We start from the raw sequence: 22058 nt of genomic DNA, 5'->3' as shown, positions 1-22058 counted from the left end.
ATATACAAATACAACTAGCACAACTAATTTAAAATATATATATATATATACTGCTAGCATAGTTATTACCAAAAGTGAATTTATGGTTGAGTGACGTTTTAATTTTTATTAGATATATTACGTTGAATTCTTTCTATCTCAGATCTCCATGCGCCTGTAAAAGTGTTTTACCCGCAAGCTCTTAGAGCTTAGTCAAGGAAAATGTTAATAATGCTTAGATTTTATTATTTCAGAAAAACGTATTTTTTAAACGATATTACTCCATTAAAGTATTGGATGTCCGTATCACATATGGCCATATTTGTTCTATTAATGGCTTGTATACGTGTATTACCCATGGTGGTGTTTATTGTATTAATGTCTTGGATGTCAATATTGCACATGGTCATATTTATTGTAGTAATGTCGTGGATGTATGTATCACACATGGCCAGATATATTGTATTAAGGTCTTGGAAGTGTGTATCACACGTATTCATATTTATTGTATAAATGTCTTGGATGTGTGTATCACACATGGTCATATTTATTGTAGTAATGTCTTGGATGTGTGTATCACACATGGTCATATTTATTGTAGTAATGTCTTAGATGTGTCTATTGAACGTTGTCATATTTATTATATTAAAGGTTGCATGTCTGTATCGCACTTGGTCATATTTGTCGTATTAATGTTTTGGATATCTCTGTCAAACATCGCCATATTTACTGCATTAATGTGTTGGATGTGTGTATTACACATGTTCATATTCATCGTATAAATGTCTTCGATGTGTGTATTGTCCATGGTTATGTATATTCTATGACTGTCTTGGATATCCGTATCACACATGGGTATATTTATTGTATGATTTTCTTGGATGTCCGTATCACACATGGTAATATTTATTGTATTAATTTCGATGATATATGTATAACACATGACTGTATTTATCGTATTAATTTTCCGAAATGTGTATTTCACGTAGCCATTTTTATTGTATTAATGTTTTGAATGTGTGTATCACACATGGTCATATTTATTCTGTTAATGTCTTGGAAGTCTGTATCTCACGGGGCCATATTTATTACATTAATGTGCTGGATGTCTGTATTTAACAACATGGCCATATGTATTGTATTCATGTGTTGGATGCGTGTATCACACATGATAGTATTTGTTGTATCAGTGTATTGGGATTTTGAGTCACACATATTCATATTTATTGTATTAGTTTCCTGGAAGTCCTTGTGATACATGGTGATATTTTTTGTAATTGTATCTTGCAGGCCTGTATTTATTGCCTTAATGCATTATATGTCTGTATTACACAAAGGAATATTTCTTGTATTAATGTCTTAGATTTCTTTATCACGTATGGTGATATTTATTCTATTAATGTCTTGGATGTGTTTGCCACCCATTGTTATATTTGTATCACAGAAGGTCATATTTATTGTAACAATATCTAGTATGAATGTAACCCATACGGTCATATTTATCGTATTAGTGTTTTGGAAATCTGTATTACACACGATCAAATTTCCAAGATTTTTACACAATGAATTTCACAACGTGTATTACCTGAGGTTATATTTATTCAATTGACGTCTTTTATGCATGTATCACACATGGTGATATTTATTACATTCCTGTTTTGGATATCTGTATCACACAAGATTATATTTAATGTAGTAATGTCTTAGACGTATCTATAGCACATGGTTATATTTATTGTATTAATGGTTTGCATGTCTGTATCATTGTTGTTGTTTTCGAATTAAGCGCAAAGCTACACAATGGGCTATCTGTGCTCTGCCCACCACGGGTATCGAAACCCGGTTTTTAGCGCTGTAAGTCCGCAGACATACCGCTGAGCCACTGGGGGATTGTCTGTATCATATAAGGTCATATTTGTTCTATTAATATCTTATATGTCCGTATCACACTTGATCATATTCATTGTATTAATGTCTTGGATATCTCTGTCACATATTTAATGTATTAATGTCTTGGAGTAACTTTACTGTAGTAATGTGTTGGATGTGTCTATTACACGTGGTCATATTTATTGTATTAATGGTTTGTCTGACTATATCACACATGTTCATATTTATTGTGTTAGTGTCTTGGATATTTGTATCACACATGCTCTTGTTTATTGTATTTATGCTTTTGATATACTTATTATTTTAATGACTTGGATGTCTGTATCACATGGGCATATTTATTGTAATAATATTTTGGAGGTCTGTATCACACACGGTCAGATTTATTGTATTAATGCACTGGATGCCTGTATCATACATGGGCATATTTATTATACTTATATCCTTAATGCGTATAGTACATATGTTAATATTTAGAGTATTAATTGGTTGCAGTGTTTGTATCACACATGATCATATTTATTCTTTTAATACCTTGTATATTCCTATCACACATGATCATATTTATTGCATTAATATCTTGGATGTCTGTATCACAGATGGTCTTATTTATTATACTAATGTTTTGGATATCTGCCTCACACATGATCATATTTAATGTATTAATGTCTTGGATGAGTCTATTACACGTGGTCATATTTATTGTAGTAATGGTTTGCCTGACTTTTTCACACATGTTCATATTTATTGTTTTAATGAATTGGATATCTCTATCACCACTGGTTCTATCTGTTGAAATAATGTCTTGGATATCACTCTCACATATGGTCATATTTACTGTATTAAAACTTGGATGTCTGTAATACATATGGTAATATTTACTAAAGCACTGTCTTACATGTCCGTGTCACATATGGTAATATTTACTAAAGCACTGTCTTACATGTCCGTGTCACATATGGTAATATTTAATGCATTAATTTCGTGGACGTTTTTTTTTCACATATGGCTGTATTTGTTGTACATTAATGTCTCGGAAGTGTGTATTACTCATGGTCTTTTTTATTGTATTAATGTTTTGGAAGTGTATGTCACACATAGTCTTTATTATTATTTTAATGTTTTGAAAGGATATATCTTATTTGGCCATATTTATTGTATTAATGTTTTGGATGTCTGTATCTAACATGGTCATATTTATTGTATTAATGCCTTCAAAGTCTGAATCACAAATGGTCATATGTATTGTATTAATTCATGGAATTTCGTTTTACACATGGTCATATTTATTGTATTAATGTGTTTGATGTCTGTATCAGACATGGTCATATGTATTGTATTAATGTCTTGCTTGCCTATATCACACGTTGCCATTTTTATTGTGTTAATGTCTTGGATGACAGTGTCACACATGGTCATATTTTTTGTATTAATGTATTATATACCTGTATCATACATGGCCATATCTATTGTATTAATGGTTTGCATGGCTGTATCACACATTGTGATATTTTTTGTATTAATGTCTTAGATATCTGTATCACACATGATCATATTTATTGAATTAATACATTGGATGCCAATATTACACATGATTATGTTTATTCTTTCAATGTCTTGGATGTTTGTATGACACATGCTCATATTTATTGGTTTATTGTCTTGGATGTGTGTATTTCTCATGGCTCTATTTTTTGTATTAATGTCTTGGATGTTTGTATGACAGATGCTTATATTCATTGGTTTATTGTCTTGGATGTGTATATTTCCCATGGTTCTATTTTTTATATTAATATGTTGAATATCTGTATTACATATGGTCATATTTATTGTATTAATATCTTGGATTCCGTATCACGCATGGTCATATTTTTGTATTGTTGTCTCAAATATGTGTATTACATATGATCATAATTATTATACAAATGTCTTGGATGTGTGTATTCCCATGTTTATATTTATAGTATGACTTACTGTATTAATGTCTTCGATGTCTGAATCATGCATGGTCATATTTATTTTAACAATATGTTGGAATGCTGTATGACACATGGTCATATTTATTGTATTAATATCTTAGATGGCTGTAGTACACGTTGTCATATTTATTGCACTAAAGACTTGGATATTTGTATTGCCCATGGTCGTGCTTTATTTATTAATGTCTTGGATGTCACTATCACACATGGTCATGTTTATTCTGTTATTATCGTGGATATCCGAATCACACATGGTCATAATTATTGAAAGATTGTCTTGAATATCTCTATCACATATGGTCATATTTAGTGTATTAATGTCTTGGATGTGTGTATTACACCTGGTCACCTTTATTGTATAAATAAATATATTGGATGTTTGTATTACCCATGGCCATATATTTGTATTAATGTCTTCGATGTCTGAATCACACATAGTCATATTTATTTTAATAGTATATTGGAGGTCTGTGTCACACATGGTCATATTTATTGTTTCAATGTCTTGGATGTCTGTATCACACATGGTAATATTTACTGTTATAATGTCTTATATATCTGTATCACACGTGGTCCTATTTATTGTAATAATGTCTTGGAGGTCTGTCTCACACATGATCACATTTATTGTAGTAATATCTTTGATGTGTCTACTACACGTGGTCATATTTATTGTGTTAATATATTAAACGTTTGTATGAAACGTCGTTGTATTTATTGTGTTTATGTCTTGGATATGTGTATTATACATAGCTATATTTATTGTAGGACTCCCTTGGATGTTAGTATCACACAAAGTAATATTTATTGTATTAATGTCTTGGATATGTATATCACACATGATCATATTCATTGTAGTAATGTCTTGGATGTGTCTACTACATGTGGTGATGTTTATTGTATTAATGGTTTGCTTGGCTGTATCACACATTGTCATATTTGTTATATTCAGCAAGTATGAAAAATGATAATGTATCAATTCCTTTAAATGTGAACACTACCTCAGTCAGATCTTCTCTAGTTCTTTGTTTCAAGAGGAAACAGTCTTAGAAACTTATCACATGAAAACAGTTTCATTCCAGGTATCATCTTTCCTTAATAACCCTTTTTATCAATTTAATGTGTTTTCTTATGAGAGAAACCCAAGACTGAACACGATGCATCAAGTGTAGCCTAACCAAAGACCTATACAATTAAATTACAAATTCTTTATAATTGTATTCAGTGTATATCTGAAGTTACAATCTAAATCCTATTTGTTCTACCACTAACGACGGGATTCTGCTTGGATGACTCAATAGACTGATCAACAGGAACAAATAGATACCTTCCTTTTATGGTACTGTTAAGGTTTTTTTCTATAGACATTGTACTTATAATTCAAATTATTATAACTCATACCCATTATCTTGTGGCATTTATAATGGCTAAAAAGGCGTCTGTCGTTTATTCACTCAACTAGCCAAATAATTCCTTCTATAAGGCATTCTTCTCTTCCTTACAACCACCAATGTGAATGGCCTTAACATCATGACCAAATTTAGGTAATATATTGAACATTACTACACTACCACTGAGATAAACTAAAAAAGAGCAGAGGACCTAAAACTGAGCCCTGAGGTACCCTACTTATGACATTATTGCAGTTTGAATGAACTTCATTTGTAACAACCCTCTGCCTTCTTCCATATAGCCACTCTTCTACCCAATTTGTCAACTTTTCTCCTAAACCTTAAACATTTTTAAGAAGCCTTTTCTGAGATATATTGTTAATTGCTTTCAGATGCACTAACACCACACTTTCACCTTCCTCTACAAAAGCAATTATCTCTTCAAATATAGTGAAGAGATTATTAAGGTAATGCGTTCACCTCATGAGACTTTATCAGCTCTTCAATAAAAATGTGTAATTTGTTAAAGTAGTTTATAAGACATCAATTATCAGAATTATAAAATATTTTCCAACCACTAATGAATTACTAATAGGTTTATAATTCATTGTCAGTTCTGAACAGTTACTTGTCCCAATCAGTTTGTTTACGAAGTGTTTGCTTCGTTTCATTGAAATATCAGTTATTATCTTTTGTTACCGTCGAGAAAGAGAAACTAAAATAACAATAATTTATTCTAATACTACATAATTAAAGGCCTATATAAATAACGTAGTTTCATGTTATACAATATAACAGTACCATACTATTATACAAAACATTAAACCTTCATGACTTAGTACGTCCTTAGAATATTTTTCTTAATAGCTTACTAACCAGTAGAGAACATTTTGTTTCTCAACATACAAAGTGCTTAACATTATCAGTGTTTTATGAGAAACGTTTCATGCACGCTATTATGAAAACCTTATAATAGCAATACGATATCTGATCAATTAATACTAATAAAAAAAGCATCTTTATCTATTAGTTAAGCTCTACCACGTGGAATCTATTAGTTATTATTTTATGTACATCTAAACTATTATTATCTAATTATTATTATTATTATTATCTAATTATTATTATCTTATTATTATTATTATTATTATTATCTAATTATTATTATCTTATTATTATTATCTAATTATTATTATTATTATTATTATCTAATTATTATTATCTTATTATTATTATTATTATTATCTTATTATTATTATTATTATTATCTAATTATTATTATTATTATTATTATTATTATCTAATTATTATTATTATTATCTAATTATTATTATCTTATTATTATTATTATTATTATTATTATTATTATTATTATTATTATTATTATTTAATTATTATCTTATTATTATTATCTAATTATTATTATTATTATCTAATTATTATTATTATTATCTATTATTATTATTATTATCTAATTATTATTATTATTATCTATTTATTATCTAATTATTATTTAATTATTATTATTATTATCTATTATTATTTAATTATTATTATTATTATCTTATTATTATCTAATTATTATCTAATTATTATTTAATTATTATTATTATTATTATTATTATTATCTATCTTATTATTATTATTATTATTAATTATTATTATTATCTAATTATTATTATTATTATTATTATTATTATTATTATTATTATTATTATCTTGTTATTATTATCTTATTATTATTATCTAATTATTATTATTATCTTATTATTATTATCTATCTTATTATTATTATCTAATTATTATTATTATTATCTAATTATTATTATTATTACTATCTAATTATTATTATTATCTAATTATTATTATTATCTATTATTATTATCTAATTATTATTATTATCTTATTATTATTATCTAATTATTATTATTATTATCTAATTATTATTATTATTATCTTATTATTATTATCTAATTATTATTATTATTATCATCTTATTATTATTATTATTATCTAATTATTATTATTATCTAATTATTATTATTATCTAATTATTATTATTATTATCTAATTATTATTGTTATCTAATTATTATTATTATCTAATTATTATTATTATTATTATCTAATTATTATTATTATTATTATTATATTATCTAATTATTATTATTATCTAATTATTATTGTTATCTAATTATTATTATTATCTAATTATTATTATTATTATTATCTAATTATTATTATTATTATTATCTAATTATTATTATTATCTCATTTTTAGAGATTTTCTTGGGATTAAAAATATCACATCTTCTCTGCCCATCGGCCATCAAGTTAAACTTAACACTATTAGTTTTTATTATCTCATAAAGAAACAGCTGTGTCGGTTAGTGCTAAACCAATAGTATTCGGTTCTTCATACTCACCAAATAATAATAAGTTGGTAAACAATGATTTATCTATTTGAAAACATATTACATGTTTCCACAGACGATTGATTTGTCTTATTCATGTTGTATGATTCCCTCTAAAGTAAATCACTTTATTATGTTTATAAATCGTTGTTTGCCATCTTATGAGAACATAATGTTCTTTTTTACTCAAGTATTTCCACCATGTATAATCTGATAGTTTCGTTCTAGAACCAGATTTTAAACTCACTACAGAAACTCGAAACTTCACATTGTTTGGTTCCTTGTTATTAGTTAAGTCAGTTATTTTGGCTTTTCTGAGAAAAGTACAATTTACCATTATTTTCAGATGTGGACATTTACAAAACAGCCTTCTTCGTTATACTAAAATAATCCACTTTACTAGGGTAGGTGAACATAGCTGTGATCTCAAGAAATGGTTCTATTTTGGTTAAAATAGATGATACATGAAGAAGAAGATTTATCAGATTATTAAAGAAGTTTTCTGGTAAACGTCATTCGATGGCGTGTTTAAATTGATGCACATCACGTATCACACGTGCATCTGTCATAGCATCACCTACAAGTCTTATCTGAAATAGCTCTCGTTTCAGTGACGTCATTACTTATAAACGTTTGACGCAAATCAATAGCTAAAGATTAAAGTACGGACATATTTATGTAGGGACAATATATATATAAATGATTTGTTGGAACAATATTTTTTACGCTGAAAGAAACGTGTTCATAACTGATTATAGTTGTCACAAAATTTATATTATGCTTAGAAATTAAGAGTTTTATAGCATATTTATAAATTAAGACTTTTACAGTATACTGACAAATAAAGGGTTGTCTACTATCCTGATAAATAAAGGGTTGTCTACTATCCTGATAAATAAAGGGTTGTCTGCTATCCTGATAAATAAAGGGTTGTCTACTATCCTGATAAATAAAGGGTTGTCTACTATCCTGATAAATAAAGGGTTGTCTACTATCCTGATAAATAAAAGGTTGTCTACTATCCTGATAAATAAAGGGTTGTCTACTATCCTGATAAATAAAAGGTTGTCTACTATCCTGATAAATAAAGGGTTGTATACTATCCTGATAAATAAAGGGTTGTCTACTATCCTGATAAATAAAGGGTTGTCTGCTATCCTGATAAATAAAGGGTTGTCTGGTATCCTGATAAATAAAGGGTTGTCTACTATCCTGAAAAATAAAGGGTTTTATAGGATACTGACAAATGAAAAGTTGTTTTTTCCTGATTAACAAAGAAATGTTTAACAAATTGCGTGAGTTTACTTCTATGGCTTAACCAATCGTTGTTGTTAGTATAAGAGAAGAATCTAGCTCATTTTTTTACATAAATCTTAATTATTACTGATAATCATATTTAAACTATCAAATTAAGGTATTTTCTGTATGTGTATTAGGAAAGTTAATTTCATTTTTAGATAATTAAAGGTATATTCACGACTTTAAAGTTTTTATCATTTCTACAGGTTGAGTTTCCAGTCATTTATATCACAACCAGGTTTACCAAAATACGAAACTCAGTAGCTACATAGAGCTAGCTAAAGTTTCAGTATCATTTTGAGTAATTTTCCACGCGAACATCATGAAAATATCTCAGCCATAATAAACTTTCCGTATCAATCGTATTTAGCTAACAACCGATTAGTTTTTAACGTTGGCAGAATAATAACAATAAGAAGAAATACGAGTTACGATATATTAATGTATCTCAGGACGGCTCGCGAATTACGATATATTAATGTATCTCTAGACGGCTCGCGAATTACGATATATTAATGTATCTCTAGACGGCTCGCGAATTACGATATATTAATGTATCTCAGGACGGCTCGCGAATTACGATATAGTAATGTATCTCAGGACGGCTCGCGAATTACGATATATTAATGTATTTCATAACGGATCGCGAATTACGATATATTAATGTATCTCAGGACAGCTCGCGAATTACGATATATTAATTTAGGAGAAACAACAAAGAAATAATGTAGGTGAAATAGAAGCTAAGATGGCGTCAACTGATAAACTATATTTAAAACATAAAGACATATATTTATGTTTAAGTTGCTTATATTTACTGCTAACATCAAATGAGATCAGTTCTAACCTATATGTCGTTATGAACGTAAAAAGATTTTATCCCCTGCATATAATAATTCTTGTATAATCTGAGGTTTGAAGAAGTGATGTATTCTAATAACAAGAGGTTAGCACGACAGCAACAGGATTATTATATTTAAACTTTGTCACATGACTGTGATAGATATAAAACTGTTCCCTAAGTTAAGAGCCGTGAGGTATTTATAAAGGGCATAACTATACTACAGAAAATTAATATCCAGCTTATGTTACGTGCTTAGAATTATGTGGAGAATAAAACATGAAGACATCGAAAAACTTCCTACTTTTAAAAACCTTGACATAAAGTTAAGTAGTTTAAAGCAAGTTTCATCTCTTATCTTAAAAAGAAAAATAATTGAAAGTCATTTAAAACGAGAGGTTGAACAAGCTTGCGAACATTAAGATTGCTTTTTACTTTATCTGGAAAACTTCCAAAACTCCAACTTTAATTTCAAGATCTCAACTTACTTTTCAAGATCACGGCGCAATTTTAAAGACGCCAAATAAACTTCCTGGATCTCTATTTAACCACCACGGTCCAAAATTAGCTTCCAAAATACCGAATTAGCCTACAAAATCCTAAAGAACATCCAACTTTCCAACATAGTTTCCAATATCAAATCTTACCTTCTTCGATCCCAAATTAACTCTCAAAATGCTAACGTAACTTGCCAAACCCCAAATTAGCTTCTAATATTCCAACTTAACTTTCGAAACTTAATTTTTACTTATAAGACAAAACCTTAAATTTCAAAACCTAAACATGATTCCAAGACTCGTAATATCTTTTGAACTATTGACAAAACTTTCCAATCATCAGTTTCAAAATAAAATACCACAATTTATCTACCAAACCACAAACGTAGCTTTCAATATAAATAAAAGTCACAATTAAACTCCCTTGCCACAAAAATAACTTTCAAAGGTAAACTTTCCAAGCCAAACGTAACTTTCAAGACAAGTATTAATTTACATAACCAAACTAAACTACAAAGCCATAAACTAGCTTCTAAGACAGAAATTAACTTCAAAAGCCAAACTTAACTTGCAGGACTTCAATTAACTTTCAAAGCTAAACATAACTTCCAGGACTTAAATTAACTTCCAAAGTCAAAGACAGAAATCAACTTCCAAAGTTAAACTAAACTACCAATACATAAATTAGCTTACAAAGGTAATCTTAACTTCAAAGAAATAAATTAATTTCCCAAATCAGATTTAACTTCTAAAACATAAATTAGTTTCTAAAGCCAAATTCAGTTTCCAAGATTTTAACTCATGTGGAAAACCTTTAACTCAGATCATATAAACGCTTTCTTCTCTCGTTTATTCTTAAAAGTTCATTAGGATTGTGGTGTTTAATTTGCTAAAATTGAATGAATATTTAACTAGTAAAGAACACAAATTATGGTTAACAGGAAGGTGACCTAGGAAAATTGTTCTGTACTTTATTTTAACTAAAGTTTTAATACCCATACCAACCCTCTTGAAAGAATATATTTATTGTTACTTTGGTTTACAAAGAACATATTTAAGTAATTTTAACTAATTAATAACTGGGTTTATAACCAATAAATGATATTGTCTTATTAACCATCATCCTAATTCCGAACAGTAACTGACTCCTATCAAATTCATAAACATATTACGTCACCAATTTAATCTAGTTCGCCACATAATCTGTTAATAGAAATACTGTGTGTGTGTGTGTGTGTGTGTCATATTCCAGTCGCCCTGATGAACCGTGATACAAAGCGGACGTCCACTTGGTGGTCGTATATTTATACATTATATAAGAGTTTATAAAGATTACTTACCTTCTGACCTTGACCTCCTGCTATGAAGAACTGAGAGTGACTGCTAGCAGACTGACTTCGCGGGAAATAGTAACTGTCAGTTCCTTTAACAGTTAACCGTGACATTGTTGAACAAGTGTTGACTTTCACGACTCTCTTATTCTCAACAGCTCGGTGTTATGACTTTCAGTTTGGTTGACTAAGGAAGGAGAAAGTCAAAGAACATTTAACTAGTACAAGGAACGTCAGTGCGCAGAAACAGAGAGTTTGTATTTTTCCCAAAACTTTCCAACTGGCAGAAGATAGAGGAAATAAATATATAAAATTCCAGTTCTCAAGCCAAGACCCAAATATGTTATCAGAGTTCTCAGCCCAGCTCCACAGTGTGCCGGTTACTAGAACCTCGAAACCTATTTTCTCCTACTGTTGCTGAACGAGACGCAGCGTTTCACATACGTGCAATTCTCTCCGTCAGGCAAGCTGTTCGATTGTATGAGTATACCTCACAGCGGGTCTTGAAATGCGAAACACTCACGCGCACCAGACGCCGCTCATGTAAAGAGTAGTTCCTACACTGCAGCTAAATCTATCGATTTCTTAGGGAAAGCATGAGTTATTATATCACTGGTTTCAGGTTTGGTATCATGTTTACCAATTTTTAAAAAGAGAATAAAATTCACAGACATTTGTTTAGCCCTTGTGATGGGCTACCTTAAACGGGCTTACAACAGTAAAACCTGACCCTTAATTGCATAAAAAACCTTCGTTTGCCATAATTAATGCTTACATATGCTTAGGATTTCATATTTAAAAATCTCGAATATCAGTGGTCTTTGTTTTACGGAATGCGTTTAAGTTTCCCACATACTGTATTATATTACTACCACCTTTCTACATATAGTGTAATCTGGCATAGTATAACTATCTTTCTAAACACTAATTTAATCATATGTACTCTCAACTATGTAGTATACTTTTATGAAGATTAGATATCTGCACCCTTATGTAAGGTAGCATACTTTCATGAAGACTAGATATCTGTACCCCTATGTAAGGTAGTATACTTTCATGAAGACTAGATATCTGCACCCTTATGTAAGGTAGTATACTTTCATGAAGACTAGATATCTGCACCCTTATGTAAGGTAGTATACTTTTATGAAGACTAGATAACTGCACCCCAATGTAAGGTAGTATACTTTTATGAAGACCAAATATCTGCACCCCTGTGTAAGGCCGTATAATTTCATCAAGTTCCAGGAAATGTAGATTTGTACAGAGTGATGCAGCTCAGTACACCCTGACCTTCACTATTTGTTGAATAAGAGTTTGAAACAATATATCTATGATCAGCATAATATTGAGAAGTGAAAGTTACCGATCTAAAACGTTAGAATATTGACCCTATCGTCGTCATATGGTTAAGGGTCAAAGGCCATGTCATCGTAATTGTAAACTCTTGTTCATAATGTTATTCAACTACTATTTTAAGAATTATATCAATGTGTTTGGTATGAAATTGTAGAATATCATTCTAATTTTAGTGTTACACATCAGTTAATTTGTAGATATCATTCTAATTTTAGTGTTACACATCAGTTAATTTGTAGATATCATTCTAATTTGAGTGTTACACATCAGTTAATTTGTAGATATCATTCTAATTTAAGTGTTACACATCAGTTAATTTGTAGATATCATTCTAATTTGAGTGTTACACATCAGTTAATTTGTAGATATCATTCTAATTTTAGTATTACACATCAGTTAATTTCTTAATTTATCAGTAAATATTGTTTAACATCCTGATATCAATTTATGCGTGTCACGTGGTATGTCGAACGCAGCATCACATCAAATGAGATGTTTGTGAGTTCCAAATACAAACTAGTTTCTTACGAGTTAGACACTCAAATCACCAATATTGACAGGCAGAATATAAGATAAAAACTTCCTTTCTTTTTATTTTCTGTGATATTAGTATATTTATTGAATCATCTAAGATATCCCAGTCCATCTCTTTTCCATTTCTGAGAATACTTGTTTACGTGCACCATGTTTGTCCAATGACGTATGTATAACTAATTGAAAGCTCTCGTCCTCCTAGTGGCATTCTCAGCCTCCGTGAAATATTTATGTTAAATTTTAATAGTTTTTATACACGAATGCAGCTTAATAACTAATTTTGATGAATTATAATTTAATTCTGTTGTATTCATGTAGTAATTTATTATTTTTATATTTTTCGAAATGCATATATAAAACTTAAAAGCAATTTTTTCGTTCTACATCTTTCACGTGCGACGTTTGATAAGGGTTAGCAACTAATAGCAAGCAGCAAACGTCAGAAAGTAACAAGGAATAGAAGGTGGGAAAATAGAGACTTAAAATCCGGGCCTCCAGATTGGCCCTTGCGAGCCTTGCCAGAATTACACGTTGTTTTATATGGTACGTAACTTAGTTAAGTGTAATAGAAACCACAGATGGGTTATCTTTTACAATTATAATCTATACATCGAATGTATTTAAGCAACATATTATATGTTTTATTCAAAATACGACTCTACAGACAAGCGCCATTGTAATTTATTGGTTTTCACGTCTTGTAATTGGAGATAGCAACAAGTATAGTACTCTTTGATAGATTGTTTAGACAGAGTATTCATGATGAAACACTTGTGGAGAAACAAGTGTATAGGACGACGTTTCGAAAGTCTTCTGCCTTTCGTCTTCAGGTCAATGTGTGTGTAAGGTGTTGTCGGTCTTTTATAGTGTCCTGGTGGATTATGGAGAGTGCGTTACGACTGGTTGTATTAAAACTGTTTCTGATTGAAGAGATTTCCTGTAAACCGACAAAATCTTACACACACACTGACCTGAAGACGAAACACTTGTGTTTCTGAAACAAGCAGTTGCTGTCCATTTTACAAAGTTTCAACAAGTACAGCATCTCAAACACGATGCCCATACGTTTTGGACCAGTGAAATCAGAACAGAAATATGAACTGACACAAACTGTGTACAGTATGGAAAAATAAAACTTTGAAACGTTCTTAATCAGCTACTTAGTTATGTTTAACTTCACATAATTAATACCTGATATGTTATATTACAAGGTAGGATAGATAAACTTATTATTAAAAACATGTCCTCTTCTCTATCGGTATATGTGTGTTTTTAATTAATACCTGATATGTTATATAACAAGGTAGGATAGATAAACTTATTATTAAAAACATGTCCTCTTCTCTATCGTGTGTATGTTTTTAATTAATACCTGATATGTTATATTACAAGGTAGGATAGATAAACTTATTATTAAAAACATGTCCTCTTCTCTATCGGTATATGTGTGTTTTTAATTAATACCTGATATGTTATATTACAAGGTAGGATAGATAAACTTATTATTAAAAACATGTCCTCTTCTCTATCGGTATATGTGTGTTTTTAATTAATACCTGATATGTTATATTACAAGGTAGGATAGATAAACTTATTATTAAAAACATGTCCTCTTCTCTATCGGTATATGTGTGTTTTTAATTAATATCTGATATGTTATATTACAAGGTAGGATAGATAAACTTATTATTAAAAACATGTCCTCTTCTCTATCGGTATATGTGTGTTTTAATTAATATCTGATATGTTATATTACAAGGTAGGATAGATAAACTTATTATTAAAAACATGTCCTCTTCTCTATCGGTATATGTGTGTTTTTAATTAATACCTGATATGTTATATTACAAGGTAGGATAGATAAACTTATTATTAAAAACATGTCCTCTTCTCTATCGGTATATGTGTGTTTTCTTATTTAAAAAAATTAAATATTCACTTAGAAACAATATATTTATCTTATATTATTTAATATGGAATATTTGACAGAAAAAATGTTTAAAGTCAATTCAAGTTAAATAAAAATAGCTCTTTCGATTAAAAACAGAGGTTTCTTACCCTGATTATGTCTGACTAAGACATGTTTCTGATAATTTATAAATATTGTGTATCTAGAAATATTAAAAAAACATTTATTATATTGTAAGAACAAATGTTAATTCTATAACACTATTCTACTGTGAATTTTGCATCTATTTTATTTGAACCATTTACTTGTACATGAAAGAGACTAATTTGTTGTTATAACATAACACAAAGAAAAGAGAAAATCACCTTCGTCAGGCACTTTCCTGATGTAGTAAATGTTTAGTTATAAACCTAAGATAATTTGTCTTTTTAACATATATTCACTATTGTTTACCCATTACTGATCCAAGTCATCAAAATAAATGAACAATGGTTGATCTTGCAATTCAGTACATTTTGACTGAATTAGAAATGTGTTAGGACATTGGGTAGACACGTACATTTCGCAGGAACATTGCCAGCTAACTCTCTGTAGCTTCCAACAAACGTGTTCACACGTAAGTTCATACAAACGCGGCTGACGATCGCCTTCGATCGTTTCTAGTCTGAGGAGTGATGGGTAAATACTGGGATGACGTGTGTGTATGGTTACGACGACCGAAATACTGTGCTCCGTTAAAACAAAAAAATACAAAGGCCAATGCAGTGTTTAGAAACTAAATAATACAAAATTAGGGGTACCACTTATTCAATAACGCCGTTTATAACTATTAACAACGGCAAAAATAAACGTATTAATAGTATATTTATTTTCAAATTTGAGAAGGGTTAATGTTTTAAATTCACCACAAGTTTGAATTTTATTAACTACTTTCCTGAGTTAAAGTTTCTTAATCATTAACGCGTCAGTTGTTAAGTCTTGTAGTCTCAAACATTAAGGAAGAACAATATTTATATATACTTTTAGTTAACAAACGTCTCTGTTTGTATCCGTTTATAACTGGCGAACCGCTGGGTCAGTTGTCATCAAACTTGGCAAGTAGAGTCGTGGTTCCCTGGGGAATGGCATTCACTGATCTATCTTTGGTTACGGCCTCCATACACCACCCTCTGGCGCCCCTATGTCTATCTTCTCTATGTTCTTTGTCTGCTTATAATAGGGTGAACCGCTGAACCGGTTATGCTAAACCTGGTATACATGTTTGATGGGTATAGGTTGGTGCTGAAATCTAGATGCAGATGTTTTAATTCTGCAATGAATGGATACGTTAGCTAGTAGATATGAAATGAACATGTTCTACGGTTGTGCTTCCAACGTATTTTCCATTTCCTTACCATCACAGCATTCAGATACAAAATTGGTGTACGTTTGCAAAACAGTTATAAAAACAAAGTTATGTAAAAATCTGTTCATTCGAGGAACACACAGAAAAATATCATTAGTTTAAGAGACAGTTGACGAACATGTGTTATCATTTTACAATAATATTCTACGTTCGATGAAAAAATGTACTTGGTAAACAATATTTTATCCTAACTGATAAGATTAAGTAAGAATTATGTAGTAAACTAACGTTTAAATACTATGAAACCTGCATATGGGTTCATCAAAATATTTAAAAGAAAACCATAAATGCTCCATCAGTTTAAATGTGATTTAATAAATTTTTGGTTCATGAATCTTTGCTTGTTGTTAACACAAAGTTGTACAATGTACTATCTGTGCTTTGCACAACACTGGTATCAAAACGCGATTTTAAGTGTTATAAGCCCTCAAATTTCCTGACGCGCCACCAGGTAAGGTCTGTTTATATAACATCCATTCAAAATTATCTTAAGCGACTTTTGACGTTTTCATATGCACAGTAACAAGGATTTCTTATAAAAATGTAAACAAACGTACTTGTAAGATATTTTAGCTTAAAACACTGCATGACCACATATAAACAGTTAGGAAATGCCCCACTTGATTGTTTGTTCGACAGTCGGGAAAGGTCCCACTTGATTGTTTGTTCGAGTCGGGAAAGGTCTGGAAAGGTCCCACTTGATTGTTTGTTCGACAGTCTTCAAGGAAAGGTCCCACTTGATTGTTTGTTCGAGAGTCTGGAAAGGTCCCACTTGATTGTTTATTCGACAGTCGGGAAAGGTCCCACTTGATTGTTTCTTCAAAAGTCTGGAAAGGTCCCACTTGATTGTTTGTTCAACAGTCTAGGGTCCCACTTGATTGTTTGTTCTGCAGTCTAGAAAGGTCCCACTTCATTGTCTGTTCTGCAGTCTAGAAAGGTCCCACTTCATTGTCTGTTCTGCAGTCTAGAAAGGTCCCACTTCATTGTCTGTTCTGCAGTCTAGAAAGGTCCCACTTCATTGTCTGTTCTGCAGTCTAGAAAGGTCCCACTTGTTTCTTTGTTCTACAGTCTATAAATGTCCTACTGGATTGTCTGTTCTACAGTCTAGAAAGGTCCTACTTGTTTCTTTGTTCTACAGTCTATAAATGTCCTACTGGATTGTCTGTTCTACAGTCTAGAAAGGTCCTACTTGTTTCTTTGTTCTACAGTCTATAAATGTCCTACTGGATTGTTTGTTCTACAGTCTAGAAAGGTCCTACTGGATTGTTTGTTCCACAGTCTATAAATGTCCTACTGGATTGTTTGTTCTACAGTCTAGAAAGGTCCTACTTGTTTCTTTGTTCCACAGTCTATAAATGTCCTACTGGATTGTTTGTTCTACAGTCTAGAAAGGTCCTACTTGTTTCTTTGTTCTACAGTCTATAAATGTCCCACTTCATTGTTTGTTCTACAGTCTATAAATGTCCCACTTCATTGTTTGTTCTACAGTCTACTTCCGTGAATAAAACAAAATATGTTTTTTGCCAATAAGAGTAAATGAAGTAAAGACAAAGACAAACCAGTGTTTATATATCCTCACAGAGAACTATTTTACTGTGTATGACGATACGATGTTTTAATAAGAAAGGAAGTAACTTTATAAGAGATCTTTTTTATAAAATTCTATACTTTTAGTTGAGATAATTCATAAAATTACAGGACGATACGAAAGATAGTCAGAACCCTAAATAGTATACAAATTATTATTTGTTTATTTTAAACAAATTTTTATTTTATTGTTTATTTTGCTTCGCTCAAAACTTATCTGTACAAAATATAATTACAATAATAATGAAACGAGTTAAGTGTGGACACCTATATTTTGATTAAACTGAAGCATTTGTTAATAAATTAAGTAGTATACACCAGTTTCCTGACCAATGTTGTTAATACTGATGTGCTGTGTGAAATACACGTGAAAAAGAAGAGATTTCACACTACGTGTATTAAAACACATTAATATTTGTTTCAGTTATTGAGGTGTATTTCGACGGGAGAGGATTGATATACTACAGTGGTCAGACAACAGTACAAATCTGAACCCGATCTGAAACCTCTGAAAGGTAATGGGTGACAAAGTAGAAGAGAAGAACTGGAGACGTACCTTGGAACTGCAGGAAGCTCCATTCCACGTGTGTATAATAAAGACAACCTCACTTAAATTAAATTATTTAGTTTTTGCACAGAAATTAGATCTCTGTTTTTATACCATCTCATTTATTTATCCAACACGAATTGAACTAGTATTTTCTATGTTAGCCACTTTAAAGGAACTTAACCAGTAACATATTATTCTTGCTTATTTATTCCATAGTCAGTATTTTAAATGTGTTCAACCTTATTTTTCAATTTATATTTATTTTTATAATTCCAAATCACCGGAAACTTGAATTTGAACTTAGTAGTAAATTAACTGTTAATGTGTATCAAAGTTATGATACAAGATTTATACACAAAATTTACTTTTTTAATACAAATATTCATTTAATATACAAAAAAAAATACAATTTATAATAACGGTTATTACTAATAACTATTACAAATGATGGATTATATACAAGAGTTTTACAAATAGAGTCTTGTATCTGGTCTAGAATTGAATATTTTATAGATGATCCAGGTCGACGACGAATACATTAATACTGAGTTGATATTGTTACACCACGCTTGAGCTAGCTAGCTTGACTGGCCTCACACCGCTGACTTTTACCGATGGTTATATTTAATGTCCTTGAAGAAATACGAACGTTCGCAGTTAATTCACTGAAGCTGCTTAAAATCTATAAACGTTCCTGGCCCAATTCAGTAGTTTTCCGATTTCTTTTCCCCTTATTTGTAAAAAATAAATTACCTCAGTAACTTTTACTTATTTGAATAAATCAAATCAACAATTTTTCATTCTTATATCTTGTTTATTATTTGATTATTAAGTTAGTAGCTTTTAATTTTCCTATTTTAATTCTTCTGAAGAAAAAGAATCATATTTTCTAATTTATTTTTAGTTGTTATACCTTCTTGCTCCCCAGGAAATAAATCATAAGTTTTATATGCCAGAAATAAAAAATCATGAGCTTCAAGAGGTTCAAACTTCGTCTACCATGTGTGCAATCACAATGTTTGCATTTAGTTCTTTTCTCTCTTAAATGTTTCACTGGAATTAGCTAAGTAGTCTTAATAGTTCTTACTTTGGCGAGTAGCTTAAAACTTGGTTCTTTAGATTGATAACAATAAAATGTTTCAATACCTATAGTAGAAAGAGGAATGATAAAAACAATTAAACAATTATTTTTCTCGTATACTTCTTCCTCAGCAATTAAATTAGTAGCTTTTAATTATTCTATCGTGATTGTTCTTCAAAAGTAAATTACGAATTTGTTATTCTTCATTTATGTATTTTGACAATAATTACATCAGTATCGCTCAGTGTGTCTCTCTGACTTCTTCAAATGTTATTAGATCAGTATTTTCTAAATCTCATTGGAAATAAATCAGTAATATATGATTATTATGTCTCAGTTGTATCACAGCCACTAAACATCAGCTAATTATTTTTCATTCTTAGGTTAAATTATGTTAGTAGCTTCTAATTCTTATTTTTTTGGTTGCTTTACATGAATCTTTTTTAATTGTTACATATAAATTATATCAGTTTCTTTAATTTCTTCTGTTTTTGTTGTTCCATAAGAATTAAATCAGGAGTATGTAATTATTTTCTCTTTTTTTAGAAATAAATTACTTTAGTAAATTTTAATTTCATATTATTAGTTGTATCTCTTATTTGTTCAATAAGAAATAAATCAGTAGTTTATAATTATTCACATTAGCTTTCTTTAAGTACAGAATCATAGCTTCTACTTCTTCTCGTTCAGTTGTTTTACAGTAATTGAATTAGTAGCTTTGATTCTTCTCTGTTCGACCTTCCTCTGGTGACTAAATCTTTGGGCTTATAACAAATAAACGTATGATTTTTATATCCCCGATAAATTAAGCAAAAATAGCCTATTTTGTGACTTTTTTGCTGAACATAATACACACAAAGGAAATCTTCTTATTGTCTCACAAGAATTAAATCTGTATCTTTCATTTGTCTTTTTCTCTTTTATTGTTAAAAAGGAATTAAACATGATAGCTTCTATATATTCATAGGAATTAGCTCAGAAGCTATTAATTATTGTGTCTTCGGCGTTACATAGGAATTAAACATGATAGCTTCTATATATTCATAGGAATTAGCTTAGAAGCTATTAATTATTGTGTCGTACAAAGGAATTAAACGAATAGCTTCTGATTCATCTTCTTTCAATGTTCTACAGGAATTAAACCAGAAGTTTATAATTCTTCTCTCTTAGCCTATTGACATGAATTAAACCACATATTTCTTTTTTCTTAGTTGTTAACTAGGAATTGTGTCACTTTTTAGATTTTTCAGCCTTAGTTTCTCCACCTGAAGTAAATGATTATTTTTAATTTACAGTAGTAGTGTCTAAAACCTTCTCTTTCAGTTGTTACAAAGAAATTAAATTAGTAAATTTTGGCAAGTCTTTTTTATTATTTCACAGGAATTAATTCAGTAGTTTGTAATGGTAGCAGAAAATAAATCATTAGCTTCTAAATTTTTACTCTTTGTTCTTCATGCTTATCCTATATTTATTTTTGTTATCTATTTCACAATAGTCTTACATTTTAACAGAAATTAAACCAGTAACATCTAATTGTTTTTCTTACTTTTTCCACAGAAATTAGCTTTTAATTATGTACAAAAATCAAATCAGTAGATTGTAATTTTTTCCTTAGTTTTCCAAAGGGATTAAATTAATGTCTTTTATTCCTTCTCTTTCATGTCTTCAATAAGATATGCACCAGTACCATCTAATTTCTCTCTCTTAATAGTTTCACAGAAATTTATTCATTAGATTTTAATCATTTTCTTTTAGTTGTCCAATAGGAAATTGGTTATTAAATTTTAACTTTTCTTCATAATTGTTCTCCATGAATTAATTCAATTGCTTTTAAAGATGACAGAAATAAATTAGTATCTTCTAATTATTCTTGAAACTGAATCAGTAACGTTAATTAATCTCTAGTTGCTGTTGAATAGGAATTAACTTAGAAGCTTTTAATTTTTCTATTTTACTTGTACATAGGAACCAAGTCAGTTCCTTTTACATCTTCACCAGAAATAAACCAATGTT

At 29.8% G+C, this 22058-nt stretch overlaps 1 protein-coding gene across 1 annotated transcript in view; it reads right to left on the bottom strand.

The window, feature by feature from the left end:
• LOC143236082 (sodium-dependent dopamine transporter-like) overlaps positions 1-12097 on the bottom strand; it is a 66442-nt gene extending 54345 nt beyond the window's left edge. Inside the window, exon 1 of the mRNA XM_076474377.1 lies at positions 11630-12097. Within this exon, the coding sequence (XP_076330492.1) occupies positions 11630-11734 (105 nt within the window). The 5' untranslated portion in view covers positions 11735-12097. The remainder of the gene's footprint in view (positions 1-11629) is intronic.
• Positions 12098-22058: the final 9961 nt, after the last annotated feature.

The sequence above is a fragment of the Tachypleus tridentatus genome, chromosome 1 (assembly GCF_004210375.1).
Source record: "Tachypleus tridentatus isolate NWPU-2018 chromosome 1, ASM421037v1, whole genome shotgun sequence".
Taxonomy (NCBI): Eukaryota; Metazoa; Arthropoda; class Merostomata; order Xiphosura; family Limulidae; genus Tachypleus; species Tachypleus tridentatus.
The sequence above is the reverse complement of the archived record's forward strand: the minus strand, read 5'-3'. Positions and strand labels throughout refer to the sequence as shown.